Genomic DNA, 17,480 nt, shown 5'->3' with positions numbered 1-17,480 from the left:
TCAGCCAAAACAGGTTACTCGTCATGCGTCTGCCACATTGTTTCTGCATCTGCTGCAGTTTAAGATCTTAATAGTACCTAAGTTGAATCCATGCCATGCTTGATAGAATGGGCATTGGTGTTGAAGCCAATCGGGAGCGTTTTATTTCCAACAAGTGGGGCGCCGATCTTTGAGCTACCCAAATTTCAATGCTCCATGCGACAGCTCCTAAAAGTTCACGGGCGGCTTTTCTCCTTGACAACTTTGCGTCGCCACCAATCCACACCCAAAAGGCAATCATGTTGACAGCAGGTGGTCTCCGAAATGCCTGCCCCAGCTGTCGAGCTCGATTATTGAGCTTGGCTGGAAATACACTAGCTGGTTCATCCCCCGCAGGCCGACAGCTTAGACCAAGCTTCCCGCGACAGAGCAGCCTAGCTGCGACACGATCATTAGACCAACACGCAAACGTCTGCAGGACTTTTTCAACAACATCACGAAGCTTCCAAGACCCCGAATCCAATCGCACCGACGCCGAATCACTCGCGCGCACCGCTGAGATCGAGAAGACGGTTCGAGAGGCGAGGCAGCGATTCCGAGATACACTGCCCAAGGGATATCTCAGCGAGGAGGAATACACATTATACGAGCGGTGGTATGGGCCGCCTCTGCGGGAGACGTCCCCGGAGGATGTAGGAATACAATACTTGAACGATGAGCATTCTGCAGGCGTCCGACGAGACAGGTCCGGTAGCCCGACTCTGCTGCGCCAGGTCCAGGGAGGCACACTGCAAGAAGTGCAGTACGCCCGCAGGAAGGCGGAAAAGGCGGCGGAAAACAACGATGAGCAGGCATCCGAGACGAGTGACGAGCCTGTTGCTGCTATTTCTAAAGTCGCAGAGCCTGAGCCGACCGAGCAGGCAGCGCCAGAAGGCAGCGACAAATACATCAACATGGTGGCGAGAAACAAGAGGGAGTATGACGCGCTCATGATGCTGCAAAAGGATTTCGAGGCCAACGCCCGCGCTGTTGAGGAAGAAAACAGGGAGATGTTGGAGGAGGACGAAATGCGGGACGAGGAACGGGAATTCGAAGAGGATGAGGAAGAAGAAGAGGGATTCGACGAGAACCAGGATGGCATCCAGGATCAAGGCACTTCGACGCGGGCAGGACGTCTGCACCCATTCTCGAGGGAGGGCCACTTCTCGACGAATCCGAGCACAGTCAGTCTGCCGTATGGCGGGTACATTGCACCGGTCACATCAATGCTCGACAGAACAGACATCAAGCACGTCAAGGAGGCTGCTGAGAAGGCATTCGGAGGCCCTGGTCTACCACACTCTCCCGCTACCCCGGCATCTAAAATGGGCATGGAACAACAGGCCATCGGTATGGCTGTCTGGCAGAACAAGATGTCTGACATTGAGGCGGACGCCTTCGTGTCTGCCTTCCTACCCCCCGCCTACGCCTCGGCCATGGGAAGCTTGGTCGAGGTTCGCAAACGCCTAGGCACGGACTGGCTGCGCAATCTGTTCAAGAACGGGAGTGGGCCTCGTGTTCTCGACGTTGGCGCTGGTGGTGCTGGTCTTCTGGCCTGGCAGGATGTGTCGCGCGCCGAGTGGGACGCCATGAAGTCTCGCGGAGAGGTCACTGAGAAGAACCCTCCCGGAAAGCAGAGCGTAGTGGTGGGATCGGAAAAGCTGCGGACTCGCGTCACCAAGTTTTTGCAGAACACGACTTTTCTCCCCCGTCTTCCCGACTACCACCACTCAGTCGAGAACGCGCATCTTCACCTGGATGCCAACGAAAACCCCCAGCCGAGGAAGATGTTTGATATCATCATCGCATCTCACCTGATGCTACCCGTCAAGGAAGGCCACAGACGCAAGGCTATCCTCAACAACATCTGGTCACTTCTGAATCCCAACGGCGGTGTCTTGATCTTGCTGGAAAAGGGCCAGCCCCGCGGCTTTGAAGCCGTGGCTGATGTTCGAGAGCGTCTGCTTACCGAGTTCCTGATCCCTCCTGGAGGTGAAAATCTTACCATGAGCGAAGAGAAGAACCCGGCGTTCGAGAGAGAAAAGGTACCTGGCATGATAATTGCGCCCTGCACAAACCACCGCGGTTGCCCGATGTACCAGGTTCCTGGAAAGAGTACTGGACGTAAGGATTTCTGTCACTTCAACCAGCGCTTCGTGCGACCGCCGTTCTTGCAAAGAATCATGGGCGCAACACACCGCAACCATGACGATGTGCAATTCAGCTACATCGCCATTCAGCGCGGCGTCGCAGCAAAGGAGGGACCACTCGCCGGTGCAGAAGCCGCCGACCGGGCCTTCGAGGGCTTCGAGACGTCCGAGACGGCACCTGACATGCTCTCCCTGCCCCGCCAGATTCTCCCGCCCATCAAGCGTCGCGGTCACGTCACGCTCGATGTGTGTACGCCCAACGCGCAGATTGAGCGCTGGACGGTACCGAAGAGCTTCAGCAAGCAGGCATATCATGATGCGCGCAAGGCTAAGTGGGGTGACCTCTGGGCTCTGGGCGCGAAGACGCGCAACCGTCGCAACGTGCGTCTGGGCAGGCCTGAGGTGCTCGATGACGGCGGTCTTAGAGCCCAGCGTCAAAAGGCGGCTGCTAGCAAGAAGAAGAAGGTGATTGGTGTCGATATCAACGAGACGGGTGTTATTGGCTCGGATGAGGGCAGAACAACAACTGGCCCGCAGCGCAAGACGAGCAGGAAGGCGGCTCGCCAGCAGCTGTTGAAGAGTCTGGCCAAGGCGGACGAGGAATAATTGTAAGCTTGAGGTGTAATACTAGGATTGTGTACAAAAAAACGGGCGGGAAAAGTATTGTATCAACACCACGAAAACCAAATAGATCTTGGATGGGCGGGAATGGAGGCATATCACGGTCTGCCTTGCCCTGAGGTACTAAGGCACATAGCTCGGGGGATGAGCAAACCACATCATGTTACAATACCACAACTCAATGATTTGACAACTCCTTTGTAAGGCCAAGCATGCAAAGCGCAATGGTTATCTGAAGTCTAAACCAAAAGTGGCGGACATGGTGTTTGACACCGGAGATGCATCGGCGAGCACAGGTCGAAGGAGGGACGGTAACTGAAGGATCTCCGGCGACGGCTCCGCGGGAGTCGGTCACTAATGCCGCTGATTGGTCACGCCATCGCCCTGGGCCTTCAGCGCGTTTGCGGTGGTCACGGTGCGGGTGGTGCGCCGATAAGGGGATTGGGGCCACTGGGGCGGACGGCTGTCGGGATGGTGTCATCGCCAGCGAATGAAAATTTGGCCAACCAACGTTTTTTGCCCGCCGCATGATTGGGTCCCACGGGTCCCCGGCCGTCTTCGGGCTTTGGCAGATTACCTTATTAGTTAGCTTCACTCAAATCTTGGGGGAGGACAGTGAGTGAGTAATTCATATCAATGCTTTATTTCTTTATTTGACTTCAGAGTTATGAGAGTTTGTTGATTCTACTACTCATTCTCGATTCATTTCCCGACCATTTGGTCTCACTTGGACTGTTGGTTCTTCGACTACGACCTCTGTCGCATACTCCACTTAGACGACCCTCACTCGACCATCTGGAGAGACGGGGATCGTGTACTTGAACTCGAGAGAAGAAGAAGAAGCAGCAAGAAGAAGAAGACTCATCATCTTCACCCGCACAGCCCAAGATGGCGACAACGACGTCACTCCTCACATCACTCAACTGCAAGGGCAACACCCATCTCATCATCGGCACAAATCCCCTCGCCGCAGCCCGCTGCACACAAACCATCAACGCCGGCGCAACCCCGATTCTCATCGCCCCAGAGACACAAGATCTCCACTACGGCCTCCAGAAGCGCATCGACGCCGGCGAGGTGACATGGCACAGGAAGGCCTTTGCCGACACAGACCTCTTCACTCTAGGTCGCGACGAGGTCGAAAACGTCGTTGACGCCGTCTTCGTCACATCTTCTTCCTCCCCGCAAGCAGCTCAAATTTCAGCGCTGTGTAGACGGCATCGTATTCCCATTAACGTAGTCGACGCGCCGCATCTCTGCTCATTCTCACTTCTATCAACACATACCGATGGACCTCTACAAATTGGTGTTACGACAAACGGGCGCGGCTGCAAGCTCGCCTCCCGCATCCGGCGCGAAGTCGCCGCCGCGCTTCCCCGGGATCTAGGTGCCGCTTGCGCGAGGCTAGGCGATGTCCGCAGGCGCATCCAAACGGAAGACCGTCTCGCGGCAGACGAGGTCGACGATTCGTTCGACCAGACGGCATCTTTCAACAAGCTCGTCACCGAGGCGGATCTCGACGCGGCAAAGAACCGGCGCATGAGGTGGCTGAGTCAGGTTTGCGAGTACTGGCCCCTGAAGCGTCTTGCCGCCATCAACGATGAGGACGTCGAATCCGTACTGAAGTCGTACTCTGGCTTCGGTAACCCGTCAGAGGAGGCGAGACCACCACCCGTGATCGCAGCAGGTGGTGCAACACGCCCGCAGCAACAAGGGAGAATCATCCTCGCGGGCAGCGGCCCAGGACACCCAGATCTCCTGACCCGCGCAACCCACAAGGCGATCCAGACAGCAGACCTCATCCTCGCAGATAAACTCGTCCCCGCAGGCGTGCTGGACCTTATCCCGCGCCGCACACCAGTCAAGATCGCGCGCAAGTTCCCGGGCAACGCAGACCAAGCCCAAGAGGAACTCCACGAGCTCGCGCTCGCGGGCGCGAAGGAGGGCAAGACGGTGCTGAGGCTGAAGCAAGGCGATCCCTTCATCTACGGCCGCGGTGGAGAGGAAGTGGCGTATTTCAGAGAGCACGGGTTCGGGGAGCGGGTGACGGTGCTACCGGGCATCACGTCGTCGTTGAGCGCGCCTTTGTTTGCGGGAATTCCGCCTACGCAGAGAGATGTCGCGGATCAGGTCCTCGTATGTACCGGCACGGGGAAGAAGGGCAAGGTGCCGACGCCGCCCGAGTATATCCCTAGTCGGACGGTTGTGTTCTTGATGGCTCTGCATCGGATTACGGGGTTGGTTGGGGAGTTGACGACCTACCTCGAGTCGGAGGTTGCTGCGGGCGAAGGGGAGGAGAAGAGCACACCGCAGAGGGCGCTTTGGCCTAGGGATACGCCGTGTGCTGTTATTGAGCGGGCGAGTTGCCCTGATCAGAGGGTGATTCGGACGACGTTGGGGTATGTTGCTGAAGCTATCGAGGCTGAGGGAAGCAGGCCGCCTGGGCTTCTTGTTGTGGGTAGAGCGTGTGAGGCGTTGTACGAGCGAGAGAAGGGGAGGGCGTGGGCTGTTGAGGATGGATTCAAGGGATTTGATTTCGAGGAGCTTCCTGGCTTGTCATGATGTTTTCCACTCCGTTTTTGGGCGTTTGAAAGGTTCTCCATTTGCTCGTGAGCCACGGCTTCTTCGTCAGTACCTAGTTCCATGATATCGGTTCATTCGCGTACGGTTAGATAAATACCTTCAGGGAACAAGGCATTGCAAGGCGCACATAAATTTCACAATTGAATTCAATTCAAACTACACTTTCCTTCTAACATTCAAGATTCATCGTAAACAAGACGCGGATCCCAACTCCTGTCTGCGAAGACCCTGGGAGCTGGCCCTGACGATGCCAATTGATACTGAACTTCGTGAGAACCTCTTGCAAATACAAACCTAACGCCAAACTCCAAACTCTCTGCAAAGTTCTGCCTCAAGCATGAATCTGTCTCAAAGTAAGTTCAAAGAGCTGGATCAGTAGCCATGCTGCAATGTTGTTAGCAATAATCCGGCAAAGGGATATTGTGAGACTCGAAGAGTCATATACTTACTAGAGACCAGCATGGCAGCGAAACGAACGATGACAACTTGGGCGAATAGTCTTGGCAGGATGGCTCGCTTGTCAAGATGCTCAAGTACCACGCCAATTCCATCGTTGACCGCTTCGTGCGCAATGTTCCGGTCCTCGCCTGAGGGTAAGGACCCAGGCTCATCTTCGCTGATCCCCTCCTCTCCTCTTTGAAGCTTGGCTTCCGGCTTGTCATTTATCTCATCGAGTAGCTGAAGAAGCCGGGTTTTGTTCTCGAAAGATGATTGCTCGATGATCTGTCGTGGGCGTAGGCCAAAACAACAATCTTCGGATGCGGGTACGTCACTGAAATATGTGCTGAGCCCATTTCCTAGGCTTTGTTTGTTGTCATCAAACTTGCAACGTCTCGAACCTATGCGGTCTATTTCAATCGTAACTTGAAAGTCGAGATCTGGACCGTGATAAAAGAGCTCTTCGATAGCATCACCTATGATGTTGCTACCCAAGTCCCGTTCATAGTGCTGTACAACCATCTACAATAGCAACTGTGAAACGCTGAAAGTAGGTGGGAGTTCGGGAGGATCGCCGGGTCTGAAGGTAGACCAGCGAACAACTGTGTTTGGCGAGATGAAATCGCGCTGAAGAAAGGCCTTGACCAAAACCCCTATTGCAATGGAGAGGCTAGGGCGACAGGGGCGCTGGACAAATTGAAGGTCATTTCTCATCTGATCTAATGCCTGTTGGACCAGCATCAAGGCCTTCAGTCTATTGGGCGCGGTGTCTTCAGTGTGTTCTATTGACCATAAGACGTAACTCCACTCTCTTGACTCTATACTGCGAGAAAGGGGCGAGGCCGTCCAAGCTTGCCAAGGTATGGACCTAAGCAGATCAAAGGGAAGGCAAACGCCAATCTTGGAAACGCATTCGTGGCAGTAGCAATAACCAGCTTCCGCCTTGCAACATTTTCTTGAATCATTTACAAGCCAGGGCACCGGGCATGACTTTTCTAGCCAGAGATCGATGGCATTCAAATATTCGTAATGCTTTTCCTCACAGTCAAGGTCAGGGCGAATATCCTTCCTGCATTGCCGCAGCATATTATCGATGGAATTGGACACCTTCATTACGAAATTCTCGTGTATCGAAGCAGAGCAGCCGGGATACGGCAAACAATGAGGGAGCCATGCCACTCGCTTGAGAGCTTCCAGGGAGTCAAAATCTTCAAGACATGATTCCATTGCTTTTGACCTGTTTGTCAAAAATTCTTTGACTGAGCGGTGTGCAAATTCAATCTCCAAGGGCAAAGATACGTCGACTTGAACAAGTCCTTTGCAAAAGCCATTCACTATCTTCCAGCAACGGTGTAACTCCTTGCGCAGTAGCGAGTCGCACTCTGCTTCCGATAAATCTTGACCGTTGCCGTTGTAATAATAAGTTGTAAAAAGTTCTTGATATGAACATTGCTGTGAGTCCTCAATGGCAGATGCCCCCCATGCTGTCAACGTGACCCGCTGCAGTTCCTTTGGACCCTGGTAGGTTTGAGCTCGTAACAAAACAGCGAGGACTTGATAGGCCCTTCTTCGATCTCTAGGTGTCAACGACTGGAGTATGTGGGCAAACAAATCGTTGATTTCCTCGGGAAGCTGGTTGATATGCCGAATCAGACTTTCGACATCGTTACCATTCACAATCTGTTTTCGGACATCTTTGACGACAAGGGCAACCCAGAAGAAGATATCCTGTGCTTTTTCAACAATAACCTTGCAGATAGAGGAAAGCATATTGGTATCTTCAATCATTTGCAACTTGTCATCAACATATAGAACCATGTCCCTTTTGGTTAGGTCGTGCAGGCAGATTGTCTGCTGCGGCGGAGACATCTCGGAGAAAGCATTTAGCGGCCGGCTGGCAACGCAAATTTTGACGTTTTTAGATCTGAGGGTAGACCAGCGGTAAAGTCTCTCAGTCAGATCAGAATACGAGCATTCCGTCGTTTCTTGGAGCTCATCTAGGCCGTCGACGAAAAGGCAAAAACGGTAGTTCTGACTTATACCGCTCCCTTGAAAGAGTCGTTCAAGGCCTTGTAAGGCTTGGGAGGGCGAAATGTGCATTCGTTCACCGGCAGGCCAAGGGGATGTGTACACCGTCTCCCAGAATGAGGGAAAGGCATGGGATGTGAGATCAGGATGAGCTGAGAGAACCTCAGGTAGCAGCCGGAGATACAAGCCGGAGATGGACCTATGTCGCTCGCTTCCAGAGTTCCAGAAGAAGAACTTGGCGCATACCAGAGTCTTATCGCCTGCATGTGGTCTTGTCAGATTGCTGATTCATTCAAAAGCTCAAAGGAGGATAACTCACCTGCCCAAGTATCAAGTCGCTTTCGGCTCTCATCATGGTTGATTATCATCTTCATCAAAGTCGACTTTCCAGCGCCGAGCTTAGCCGAGAAGTGAAACACTCCACTGCCTGAAGACAGCCACTGCGTAAACTTCTGCCGGATGCCTCGGCGCTCTTCGCATATGGGAAGGCATTGTGATGACTGAAGTTGGTCTGGGCCATGTGAGATGTCCCTGGCAAGACTTGAGAAGTGACCCCCGTCGCCTTCTGTCCAAATCGTAAGAGCGTTCTCTTCCGCAAGAGCAGACGTAACGTCGACCTTGAGGTTCATGTCCTTCATCACTCCAGCCCCGCTGTTGGATAAAAGCTCATATTGGCGACCATTCGGGCAATTGACGTTGCACCTGTCATCAAAATAATCGGCCAGTATCCATCGAAACGTTTTTTCATGAGCTTCGCAAATAGCGTCATGGCGGCAGTACATCGTGTCGAATTCGAGACCTCTGAGAATGGACCCCTGAGCAAGGCGTTCAAGCGAACGTTCAGGTATGCGGACAAGCTTCTGGATGTCGTCTTTGATAGAGTCTCGCAGGCTGCAGACATCGGTACTAATTTTCAGACTCTCGATAGAGCCTTTGATCTCTTGGAGCCGTGCAAAGTTGTCTTCTGCATTCCCAGTCATGATGTTGAGTTTCGAGATGATTCTTTTGCTGTTCTGAAAAGTTAGCAAGAGTAGATGATACATGTTTAGAAGGTGGAACAAGCCTTGTTATGTACGTGAGCTGAGGACCGATCTGGCTCTGACAGGAGTTGAGTTTGGCCTGTAATGATTTCAAATCACTTTGATATTTCACCCCTTTCAAAACCGACTTGATTGCATGTATTCCGGAGAACGCCTTTTTGGATCGTATGCCATCGATGAGCGTAAGAATATCTTGACAGATTTTGCAGCAGTCTTTCGCTAATGCGCAGAGGACCTTCTCGTCGTCATCGAGGCCCATGGGATCCGGGGTCTGGAGATTGTCCGCGAAATGACGCGTTTGCTCAGCAAATTTCTGCAGGCTGGCAGCTTCTCCAGTAAGACCTGATGAGGATTTGTAGATTGATTTGGCTTCCCTGAGGCCTTTGAGGCCAAAATCGACAAAGGCCAAAATGTTTGCCACCAGCCCGATGGCTGTCAGCGGATCCATTCTGTGTCGCGGGTAGCAACTCAAGACACTGCTGTGGTACGATGCAAAGTGGTGATCTTATTCTTGGTGGAACCGTTGCTCGGGAATGGCTTCACAGAAAGGACATCTGTCTAGACTTATATTACATGTTGATGTCGCGGGGTCCAAGCAATACTTGAATCAACGTTCGCCAGAAATAGTTCAAGGCCTCGGCCATTTGTTCTGGCGCAACCGTATGCAAGCCAGTACAATGATACATGAAACACATCGTCTCTTTCGATGGTGTATTACCCAATAGACAACTAGAGCCTACGATGGTCAATCGTGTACCACTTTGTTCGAAAAACAAAAAGAAAGAAAGAAAATTTCGGAGCTTTGAAACGTGCTGCGGATTCCACTCAGAGGTCTTCTCAAACACGGCAGCTAGCAGTTTACGTCATATCGGATGGACGACTGGTTTTCTAGCACGCCCGAATATCAAGTATCGCATCTCATTTGCGATGTGCACGAACATCCTTTTTTTGTCAACTTCCGTCCAATTCCTGGGCAAACTTGATGATCTGAGAAAAGGTTCACATTATGAGATGCTTGTGATCCTACCTCGTAAGGTACCTTGCGGTGTGCTGACTGGCGGTGATCCAGAGCTTAGACAATTCCACCGCGCCTTTCAAGAGCTTCGGGATTGGCTGGCACGGCTGGCAATAAGACTTCCCTGCTACTGCATCCTTCCAGTTATTCAATGCGACGTTGCGATTGCGCTGGCGATGTGAGCTGCTCTCTGACTGGCCCAGCAATTATTGAATCGACAAGAAGGCTACCTGCTAGCCTCATCACACCGCGGCAAAAAGGCTTCCGTGCAGTCGATCAGCCTTGATTTAGTGGATCGCATTCCTCTCAGAGTTTAGTTATGGAGCGTTAGTCTGGCCTAGCTCGAGAATCTAAGCCACCGCAGACCCCTGCACCGTTGGATCGGACATTAAACACTCGGCTGTGTCGGCGGCGTCGACCCCGTCCGCAATCTCGCTGGGAACAGATTAATGTCTCTCTGGCCCCCCCGACTCATCGACCCCGTGTCCGTACGCCAAATCAATTCTTTTCACCCCGTGTCCGTAGCGATGCTGCTTCTTCCATGACCGTTTGGCTAACCACACCGAGGACTCCGAACCGCCTAGCCCCCTTCCCTTCCCTTCCCTTCCCTTTCCCCTCCTCCGTGTTGCGCCGCCGCCGCCGCCGCCGCCCCTCCGTCAGCACGTATCCCGTTGCGCGTCTGCGTCATGGAGTCTCGCCAACGCAGTCCGACCCCGCTTTTGAAGACGTGTCGCACATGCGCCCACGCCAAAATCAAGTGCGATCGTTCCCAGGACTCCAACGTCTGCGATAGATGCCTCCGGCTGGGCAAAGATTGCACATATGCCGTGGCCCGCGGGAGGAAGCCGCCCGGGCCGCGTTCCAGGTAGTTCTCACAAGTTTCCTTGTCCAACGTCGGGTGGTTGCCGCCGAAAACTGACGCGAGAGACGGCGCAAAAGATCCAACAAGTTGCTGCAGGTTCCGGAGAGGCCGGCCCAACCCGCCCAACCTGTGACCGAAAGTCCTTCCGCCTCTGAAAGCCTTACGCCCGAGCAAACCCGGACTCCTCCGCAGCCTGCTGCCTCATCTGGTAGTTCATCCACTCAACATCCCCGAGCCGGTGATGCCGGTCCAGCCGGTCGTGGCCTTGGCACCGGCGTTCATGACCCGTTCCAGGCCGGCCAGCTTTCTATCGACAAAGGCCAGGAGCTCCTTGAGAGGTTTCGTACCAAGTTGACACCTCACTTCCCATTCATCATCATCCCAGCATCAGAAAATGTGAGCTCTTTGAGACAGTCAAGGCCAGCCTTGTTGCTTGGCCTTCTCGCTGTCTCGTCATACGATGATGTCCGCCTGCAGCGAGCTTTGGGTCAGATGTTCAACGACCTCATCGCGGTCCGCTTGGTGAAGGGTGATTTTGCCTGTCTTGACGTACTCCAGGGCCTCCTCGTCCATCTCGCCTGGTAATGCGAAACCACACTAGCCCTCCATGTCCCTGGCACTGACCTCGTCACAGGGCCCACTTCCAACCAAGGCCGAAGAGATACTCACAGCATCTTCATCTAGCTACGAGCATAGTCTCTGATCTGCGTTTCGATAGGCCAAAGAACCCGAAACGTTGGAACGTTGAGGGCATGAGCACTTCACAAGACTATGTCGACTCGTTAGATGAACGTAGGACGTTTCTTGGGACGTATTATCTCTCATCTTGGTATGTCTGTCAAGTCGACAGTTCCCGCAGGTTGTGATGCTGGGCCCCCGGCTAATCTTAAAACATCGTAGCACGAGTATCGTGCTCCAGAAGCTTCGCATAGTCACTCTTTCGAGTTACATCACCGAAACTGCTGAGAAGCTAGCGGAGATCTCTGAGTACCCCACTGATCAGTACCTTCCGTACATCATCAGCCTACAGCGGTTAGCCGAAGACATTGATGACATTGTGAAGAACGAGTCGACATTGGATCCTATGCAGATTCAAGCTGCAGTATCAGAAGCTAAGGAAAGGGTCGACGTGTTCAAGGGCGGGCTGACCTTCGCTCTCGGCGATTGTCGTAAGTTGAATGTCCGTGTTTACAAGTCTGAGTAGACTCCTAACCATTCATCGTAGCAATCTTGGTGCCTCAATTACACACAATCCAGCTCTGCCTGAACCAGCTGTCTCTACCGGAGACACCGTTTGGTCTCAACAACCCGCAAAACGCCCCAATGCAGCGGTTCATCGCAGGTCTATCCGAGAGCATAGTATCGGCCAAATCGCTCGTTAGTGTCCTCCTCCATACACCTCATGGACAAGAGGTCTACTTCCCGAACATAGTCTGGGTAATGCTGCATTGTGGCTTCACTCTAGCCGCACGGCTGGATCTGCTAGCTGCGGATCCCCGGGTAGGGTTCATGGCGGAGCACTTGAGGCAATTTGCAGACATTGCACACACCATTCGCCAGGTCGTGCTCAGGCTCGACGCCGCAAGCTCCCCAGACCTTGATGACAGAGGCGATCGCGACAGTTTCTACCACTTTGCGATTCGTGCAAAACGGGTCGAGAAGTTTTACCTCCATGCTCAGAGCCAGGCTGCTGCTCAGCAACAAGCACAAGCCCAACAGCAAGAAATTTCGCCCCATAGTATTCACGCCAGCCTGCCAGCGTCTACGGCAGGGTTTACGACCATGGGGACACCAAGCTCAGACTTTTCAAACCAAAACCCAAGCCTGGATTACACGGTTGCGTCTTCCATGTTCTCGCAGAACATGGTGCCGTCGGGCGGAAATGTCGCGTATCCGGACTTTTCTATGGCCAATACCGCGACACTGGTCTCAAACCCCGATTTCGTTATGGATACCCTCTCTTTCTTACCAGATTCTTTCATTCCTTTCAGAGGCTGGGGCAACGGCATGGGCAGCGAACACAGTGGCGGAGCGCAGTTTTAGTGCGATCCTTTCGAAAATGAGAGGAAGCGGCAGCAATTTAATGATTTTGAGTCCAAGGTTGTGGCGGGGTCGGACACGGACTCGGATACGGATTTTGGACATCCTACCCCTATTAGCGGTCGGAATTAACGACTGCCGGAGCGAGTAGCATTTTTGCAGGCGTAAGAAAACTAGTGTCAGTACACGTGATCTTGAACAGAGGATCGGTGTATCTTCAGTCGTTGCTTCAACAATACTGCCTGAAATCGGTAGGCTAGAGACGTGCTGCGTGCGTGGCCTCCGTGTCCGTAGTCGAGTTGTTAATAGTCTACCTGCTGCAACACAAACAGCGGACGAGGGGCATTGAAGAATGGTATATAACATATCTGAAGTCCGCTGTGAAGATGGGATTGAAATTCATCATCGCCATCTCATGTCGAAACAGCTTCTTGCTTCATACAATACGTGCATCATCTAAATCATTCACTCATCATGCGTCAAAACATACTGTCTGTTGCTTCAGCAGTGGCCTCGTTGCCTTTTCTCCCGATAATTCTTGCAGAAAACCCAGTATATCAGCCATGCCCTCTCTTGAAAGCTTACTATCCTACGCCGAACATCGACAAGAATGCTGAAGCTGTCAAATCCTTCACCAAAAGCTTTACGGCGTTATTCGACCAGCTTGTGAAAGCGGGCGGCTCCGAGGACTTTGGTGAGATTACACCCAACACCACTTCTTTCTCGGTGGTCTTGTTCTCGGGCTCAGATGGGGCAGAAGAGGATCCCGTGTTTTTTGAATATCATTACGCAGCCCCTCAAGCCCCGCAGAACTCGACACTGAATTCCAACACGATGTTTCCTCTGGGTACTCTCACCCAACTCTTCACCGTCTACGCATGGCTTGTGGAGGTTGGAGATGAGCAATGGGGAAAGCCCATCACAGAGTATCTGCCAGAGCTCAAGCATGTTTCTACGGGGGAGATGAAAGCTCAGTGGGATGATATCACTGTCGGGTCACTGGCAGGTCAGATGTCTGGACTGGCGCGAGAATGTGAGTTTGCTAAGGATGTCTCAAAGCATACACGCAGACACTAATCGCTTCTTCTTAGCTTACACTTGTGTTCTGAGCAAGTATTGCGGTCGCGACGAGTTCATCGACAATTTTGGTAGTCAGCCGCCGCTTTTCCTACCTGACACTACACCCATTATTTCAAACGCTGCTTTCCAGCTCCTCGCCCTAGCATTGGAGGCAAACAAAGTTGAGGGTAGTGAAAGCACGGCATTCGACGACATTCTCGCGACTGGTATCTTTGAACCTCTCAACATGACGAACAGCGGTCTTCTATCATCACTTCAGGATGCTAAGGTGTTTGCTCGAGATCTGAACGACTCAGCTACCGGCGAACCAGCGTATGTATTCCACTGTACATCTCAGTCGCTCAAGACTAATATCTGGCAGTGCACTCTCAATGATTTCCTCCTCCTCGGATCTTGCGCGTGCAGGCCACGCCATGCTCAACTCTCGTCTCATACCACCAGCCACCACTCGCCGCTGGCTGCAACCCGTTGCCGACACATCGAACCTTCGCAACGGCGTCGGTAGGCCTTGGGAGATTTACCACGCTGGCCAATATGCGAACAGCTCCATTCTCGATGTCTTCACTAAAACTGGTCTGATTGGACACTACGCAAGCTACTTTGGCCTAGCCCCTGACTTCAACGCTGGATTCGCCATCCTCGCGCACGATACTGAATCAACCCGCGGCCCGGATCTAAATGTTTACGCCGACATCGTCTCTCTGGCGATTGTGCAGCTCCAAAAGCTTGCCGCTACTGAGGCGACGGCGCGATATGTTGGCACCTTTGAAGGGCCTGGGGGCGTTGCCGCTTTCAACACCTCGCGCGACGGGCCTGGGCTGCTTGTCTCGACCTTGACAGCTGGAGAGATCGACCTCCGTGCCCAGATTGCGAAGGCTGCAGGCATCAAGTTGGAGGACCTGGACTTCCGTTTGTATCCAAGCAACATTGGTTCGAAGACTCAACACCAGTTTGTGGCGGTTTTTCAGGACAAGAGTGCTCCAGTCGACATGGGCACGCCGACCTGCATAACTTGGCAGGACGTTGACTCTCTGGGGTCAAGTGTGGACGTTCGAGTGGTTTTCACCATTGACGCATCTGGCAAGGCTACCAATGTTACTCTAAACGGTGGTTCCCTGTCATTAGGTAGATCAGCTTGAGAAATGTGATGACTTTCTGGATCCTTCTCGTGGCGATTTATTACTCTGTCGTTTACGCACCGTTCTCCTTCGAATAGTTACATGGTTATTCAGTCCAATCGTATCCATGTCACTGAGACTTGAACTGACAGGACTCAAAGGAGCAAGTCTGTATGAGTATTGTGATGGCTTTATACCTACTCGGGTACCTCCTGGGTACTTACTTAGGTCAACTAACAAAGCAAAGGGGCAGGGAGCAATACTGCGTCTGTGCGGAATTGAATACTCTCAACTCCTATCGATCCAGGTTGTTTCTTGGCCTGTGAACTCAGGGGCAGATTGTTGAGTGCTTATCTGTGGTTTTATAGTCTCGGTGATTGGATCACTGTTCAGTCCTGCCAGACTCGGAGGCGAAGTAGCGATCATGGCTCTTTGTGTGGCGTGTTCCGGTCCGGGGTGGGTCCCGTCAATCTATTCCACCGGCGAACGCTTCCTGAAGCGGAAGGACATCGCCTTATTAAGCCCCGCATGTGTTTAGCCATAACCTTAACTCCTGGAATGGAAACTGCTTGCTCTGGGGAAGCTGGTCCTGTCATGTGAGGGAAGCCAAGAGCCGACTCACTCATATAAGTACGACGATCGTTTCCTCTCCGACCAAAGTCGATCTTGATCTATTCACGTTCAAGCTATCTCTACAGTCCTCAGGATCAAGATGCAGTTCGCTCACCTCCTCCTCGCTATCGTGTAAGTGTTGCGTCCGCCTGTATACTTTCCATGTGAGCTCCTCTAACCTCCAACTCAACAACAGCCCGTTCATCGGTGTGTCACAGGCCATTCTTTGCTCGTGCGATCGCAGTACGACTGCATCAATTACTTGCTGCCCGGATATTCAGAAGTGGAGTAAGCTGTGCCTGTTCCAAAACTTCGTACATTTAACTAATACGTGATAGATGGCTATGAATGCGAGCCAGCTGATCGTCAAGCCTACACCGATTGCTGTGCAGACCAATTTTCCACTACGACCTTCTGCAGAGACGGCAGTGTTTAAGCTAGTTGAAGATACAGCCTTTGTCTTATTGATCAATTAATCAACATCAACAGGATTGGATATTCGAACGAATCGATTGATGTGTCGGTCTCGTCATGAGTGACACTTATTCTCTAAAGCTCCGTTCCACAATGGATCCCTTACGCATCTTCGTCCCACAGAGCATAGTCCTCGAAGTAAACGTTATGGATTCGCTCTGCATAATCAACCAAGACAGGGTAGCCCTCGATGATTCCTTTGCTATCCGGTGCCCTATCGCCAAGATTGTTAGTCTATTCTCCGCGCTCGCATCACACCAGACGACGGGGCCTACGCTGCACATCCCAAGCCTGAGGCAATGAAGCCGAAGACGGTTGCATCCGCCTCAGAAGGGTTTTTGCCGCCCAAGACCCAGAAAGGTGTCTGAAGATCAGGAGCTGTGAGGCGAGTCTCACTCAAGAGCGCATTAACATGTCCCCAAACATCCCGCCGGAATTCTGCAAGCTCTTCACTAGAGAAACGGCCAGTGCCTTGGCCGTAGAGGGTGCGAGTGACACCATGGTAGGCAAGGAGACCAATAAGGTTCTGTATTGGCCACGGGATCGCACCCATTACACCTGATCGCATGGTTTTGTAGTTGTCTTGCCATCTCTCCGAGCTCTGTTATACAAAGGAGTGTCTGTGAGTATTTCGGGAGTAGCTCAGACAATGATCTGCACTTACTTGGTAGAATGCTAGCTTGTCCTCGAGAAGGGCGCGAATAGCAGCGTCTTGGGCTCTGGCGACTGGGGAAAGTGGCTCGTTCAGGTCCGGACAAATATCATCATCGATGAGTCGTTGAATGATGAGACTGGTATCACTCAGTGTGGTGGGCTGATCTTGATTGGGCTCGGTGATCTCGATGTATGGTATTTTACCACGGGGTGACTTGCTCATTGAGCCTTGGTCGATGCGAAACCGAAGCTTAGCGAATCGAAGGCGCGCTTCAAGCTTCGTGACAAAAGGTGACCAGACATAGGAATTGGAAACTGGGAATCCTCGGTATAGCACGAGATGAAGCTGGCTTTTTACTGGCGTAGACATGATGAACCTCGTATGACAAGGTCGTTGGTCAATACGTGTATGTTCTTTCACGTACAGAGAAGTGATGAAATGAGACCTGAGATGAGAATGATCAATTTAGATAGAAATGAACACGGGTATACCGCATAGATATACAGATTCTTTCCTTGGACCTTTTTCGACCCTTTTTCGTTGATCCTGAAGAAGGAGACTCGTCTGCCTAATCGGACTTGATTAAGGCGCCGCTGGACTGCGGCACAGCGGCCGGCCGGACTACGGGGCGGGCCTGCGCCGTTAAGCCGTACTGCGTGCGGGATCATTACCCGCGCGCTTCGGATACGCTTACGATAGCAAACTATGCCAAGAATGAACTTACAAGTAAGAAAAAAGCACAAATG

At 52.4% G+C, this 17,480-nt stretch overlaps 7 protein-coding genes across 7 annotated transcripts; 5 read left to right on the top strand and 2 right to left on the bottom strand.

Annotated features, from left to right (window-relative positions):
• Positions 1-87: 87 nt before the first annotated feature.
• HER10_EVM0013246 (uncharacterized protein) lies at positions 88-2,936 on the top strand. Its single transcript, XM_035482610.1, has one exon. It carries the CDS (start codon positions 189-191, stop codon positions 2,772-2,774), a length of 2,586 nt encoding a protein of 861 aa, XP_035333605.1. The 5' UTR covers positions 88-188; the 3' UTR covers positions 2,775-2,936.
• Positions 2,937-3,359: 423 nt separating this feature from the next.
• HER10_EVM0012325 (uroporphyrin-III) lies at positions 3,360-5,533 on the top strand. The gene has a single exon (XM_035481722.1). It carries the CDS (start codon positions 3,678-3,680, stop codon positions 5,349-5,351), a length of 1,674 nt encoding a protein of 557 aa, XP_035333496.1. The 5' UTR covers positions 3,360-3,677; the 3' UTR covers positions 5,352-5,533.
• Positions 5,534-7,807: 2,274 nt separating this feature from the next.
• HER10_EVM0010942 (uncharacterized protein) lies at positions 7,808-9,326 on the bottom strand (the record flags this gene model as incomplete). Its single annotated transcript, XM_035480386.1, has 3 exons — positions 7,808-7,845; positions 8,158-8,851; positions 8,898-9,326. The coding sequence occupies 3 exons, from the start codon at positions 9,324-9,326 to the stop codon at positions 7,808-7,810; spliced, it is 1,161 nt and encodes a 386-aa protein (XP_035333307.1).
• A 1,064-nt stretch (positions 9,327-10,390) lies between these two features.
• On the top strand, positions 10,391-13,245 carry HER10_EVM0011527 (uncharacterized protein). The gene is made up of 5 exons (XM_035480957.1): positions 10,391-10,758; positions 10,833-11,336; positions 11,390-11,584; positions 11,656-11,924; positions 11,981-13,245. Exons 1-5 carry the CDS (start codon positions 10,580-10,582, stop codon positions 12,796-12,798), a joined length of 1,965 nt encoding a protein of 654 aa, XP_035333391.1. The 5' UTR covers positions 10,391-10,579; the 3' UTR covers positions 12,799-13,245.
• Positions 13,246-13,269: 24 nt separating this feature from the next.
• Positions 13,270-15,014, top strand: HER10_EVM0004610 (uncharacterized protein; the record flags this gene model as incomplete). Its single annotated transcript, XM_035474246.1, has 3 exons — positions 13,270-13,828; positions 13,887-14,187; positions 14,237-15,014. The coding sequence occupies 3 exons, from the start codon at positions 13,270-13,272 to the stop codon at positions 15,012-15,014; spliced, it is 1,638 nt and encodes a 545-aa protein (XP_035332519.1).
• Positions 15,015-15,705: 691 nt separating this feature from the next.
• On the top strand, positions 15,706-16,041 carry HER10_EVM0004340 (uncharacterized protein; the record flags this gene model as incomplete). The annotated part of the gene is made up of 3 exons (XM_035473989.1): positions 15,706-15,737; positions 15,802-15,893; positions 15,944-16,041. 3 exons carry the CDS (start codon positions 15,706-15,708, stop codon positions 16,039-16,041), a joined length of 222 nt encoding a protein of 73 aa, XP_035332488.1.
• A 140-nt stretch (positions 16,042-16,181) lies between these two features.
• HER10_EVM0004203 (uncharacterized protein) lies at positions 16,182-17,239 on the bottom strand (the record flags this gene model as incomplete). The annotated part of the gene is made up of 3 exons (XM_035473855.1): positions 16,744-17,239; positions 16,355-16,680; positions 16,182-16,293 (listed from the first exon to the last, which is right to left on the bottom strand). The coding sequence occupies exons 1-3, from the start codon at positions 17,101-17,103 to the stop codon at positions 16,182-16,184; spliced, it is 798 nt and encodes a 265-aa protein (XP_035332474.1). The 5' UTR covers positions 17,104-17,239.
• Positions 17,240-17,480: the final 241 nt, after the last annotated feature.

Source organism: Colletotrichum scovillei (assembly GCF_011075155.1).
Source record: "Colletotrichum scovillei strain TJNH1 chromosome Unknown Contig00006, whole genome shotgun sequence".
NCBI classification, from domain to species: domain Eukaryota; kingdom Fungi; phylum Ascomycota; class Sordariomycetes; order Glomerellales; family Glomerellaceae; genus Colletotrichum; species Colletotrichum scovillei.
This window is presented reverse-complemented; position numbering and strand designations above follow the sequence as displayed.

Excerpts from the sequence above, each read along its gene's own strand:
- HER10_EVM0013246 (XM_035482610.1), top strand. The coding sequence starts at position 189 with ATGCTCCATGCGACAGCTCCTAAAAGTTCACGGGCGGCTTTTCTCCTT.
- HER10_EVM0012325 (XM_035481722.1), top strand. The coding sequence starts at position 3,678 with ATGGCGACAACGACGTCACTCCTCACATCACTCAACTGCAAGGGCAAC.
- HER10_EVM0011527 (XM_035480957.1), top strand. The coding sequence starts at position 10,580 with ATGGAGTCTCGCCAACGCAGTCCGACCCCGCTTTTGAAGACGTGTCGC. Across the intron at positions 11,337-11,389 it reads CTCCTCGTCCATCTCGCCTG|GGCCCACTTCCAACCAAGGC; the intron begins GTAATGCGAAAC and ends ACCTCGTCACAG. Across the intron at positions 11,925-11,980 it reads CTTCGCTCTCGGCGATTGTC|CAATCTTGGTGCCTCAATTA; the intron begins GTAAGTTGAATG and ends CATTCATCGTAG.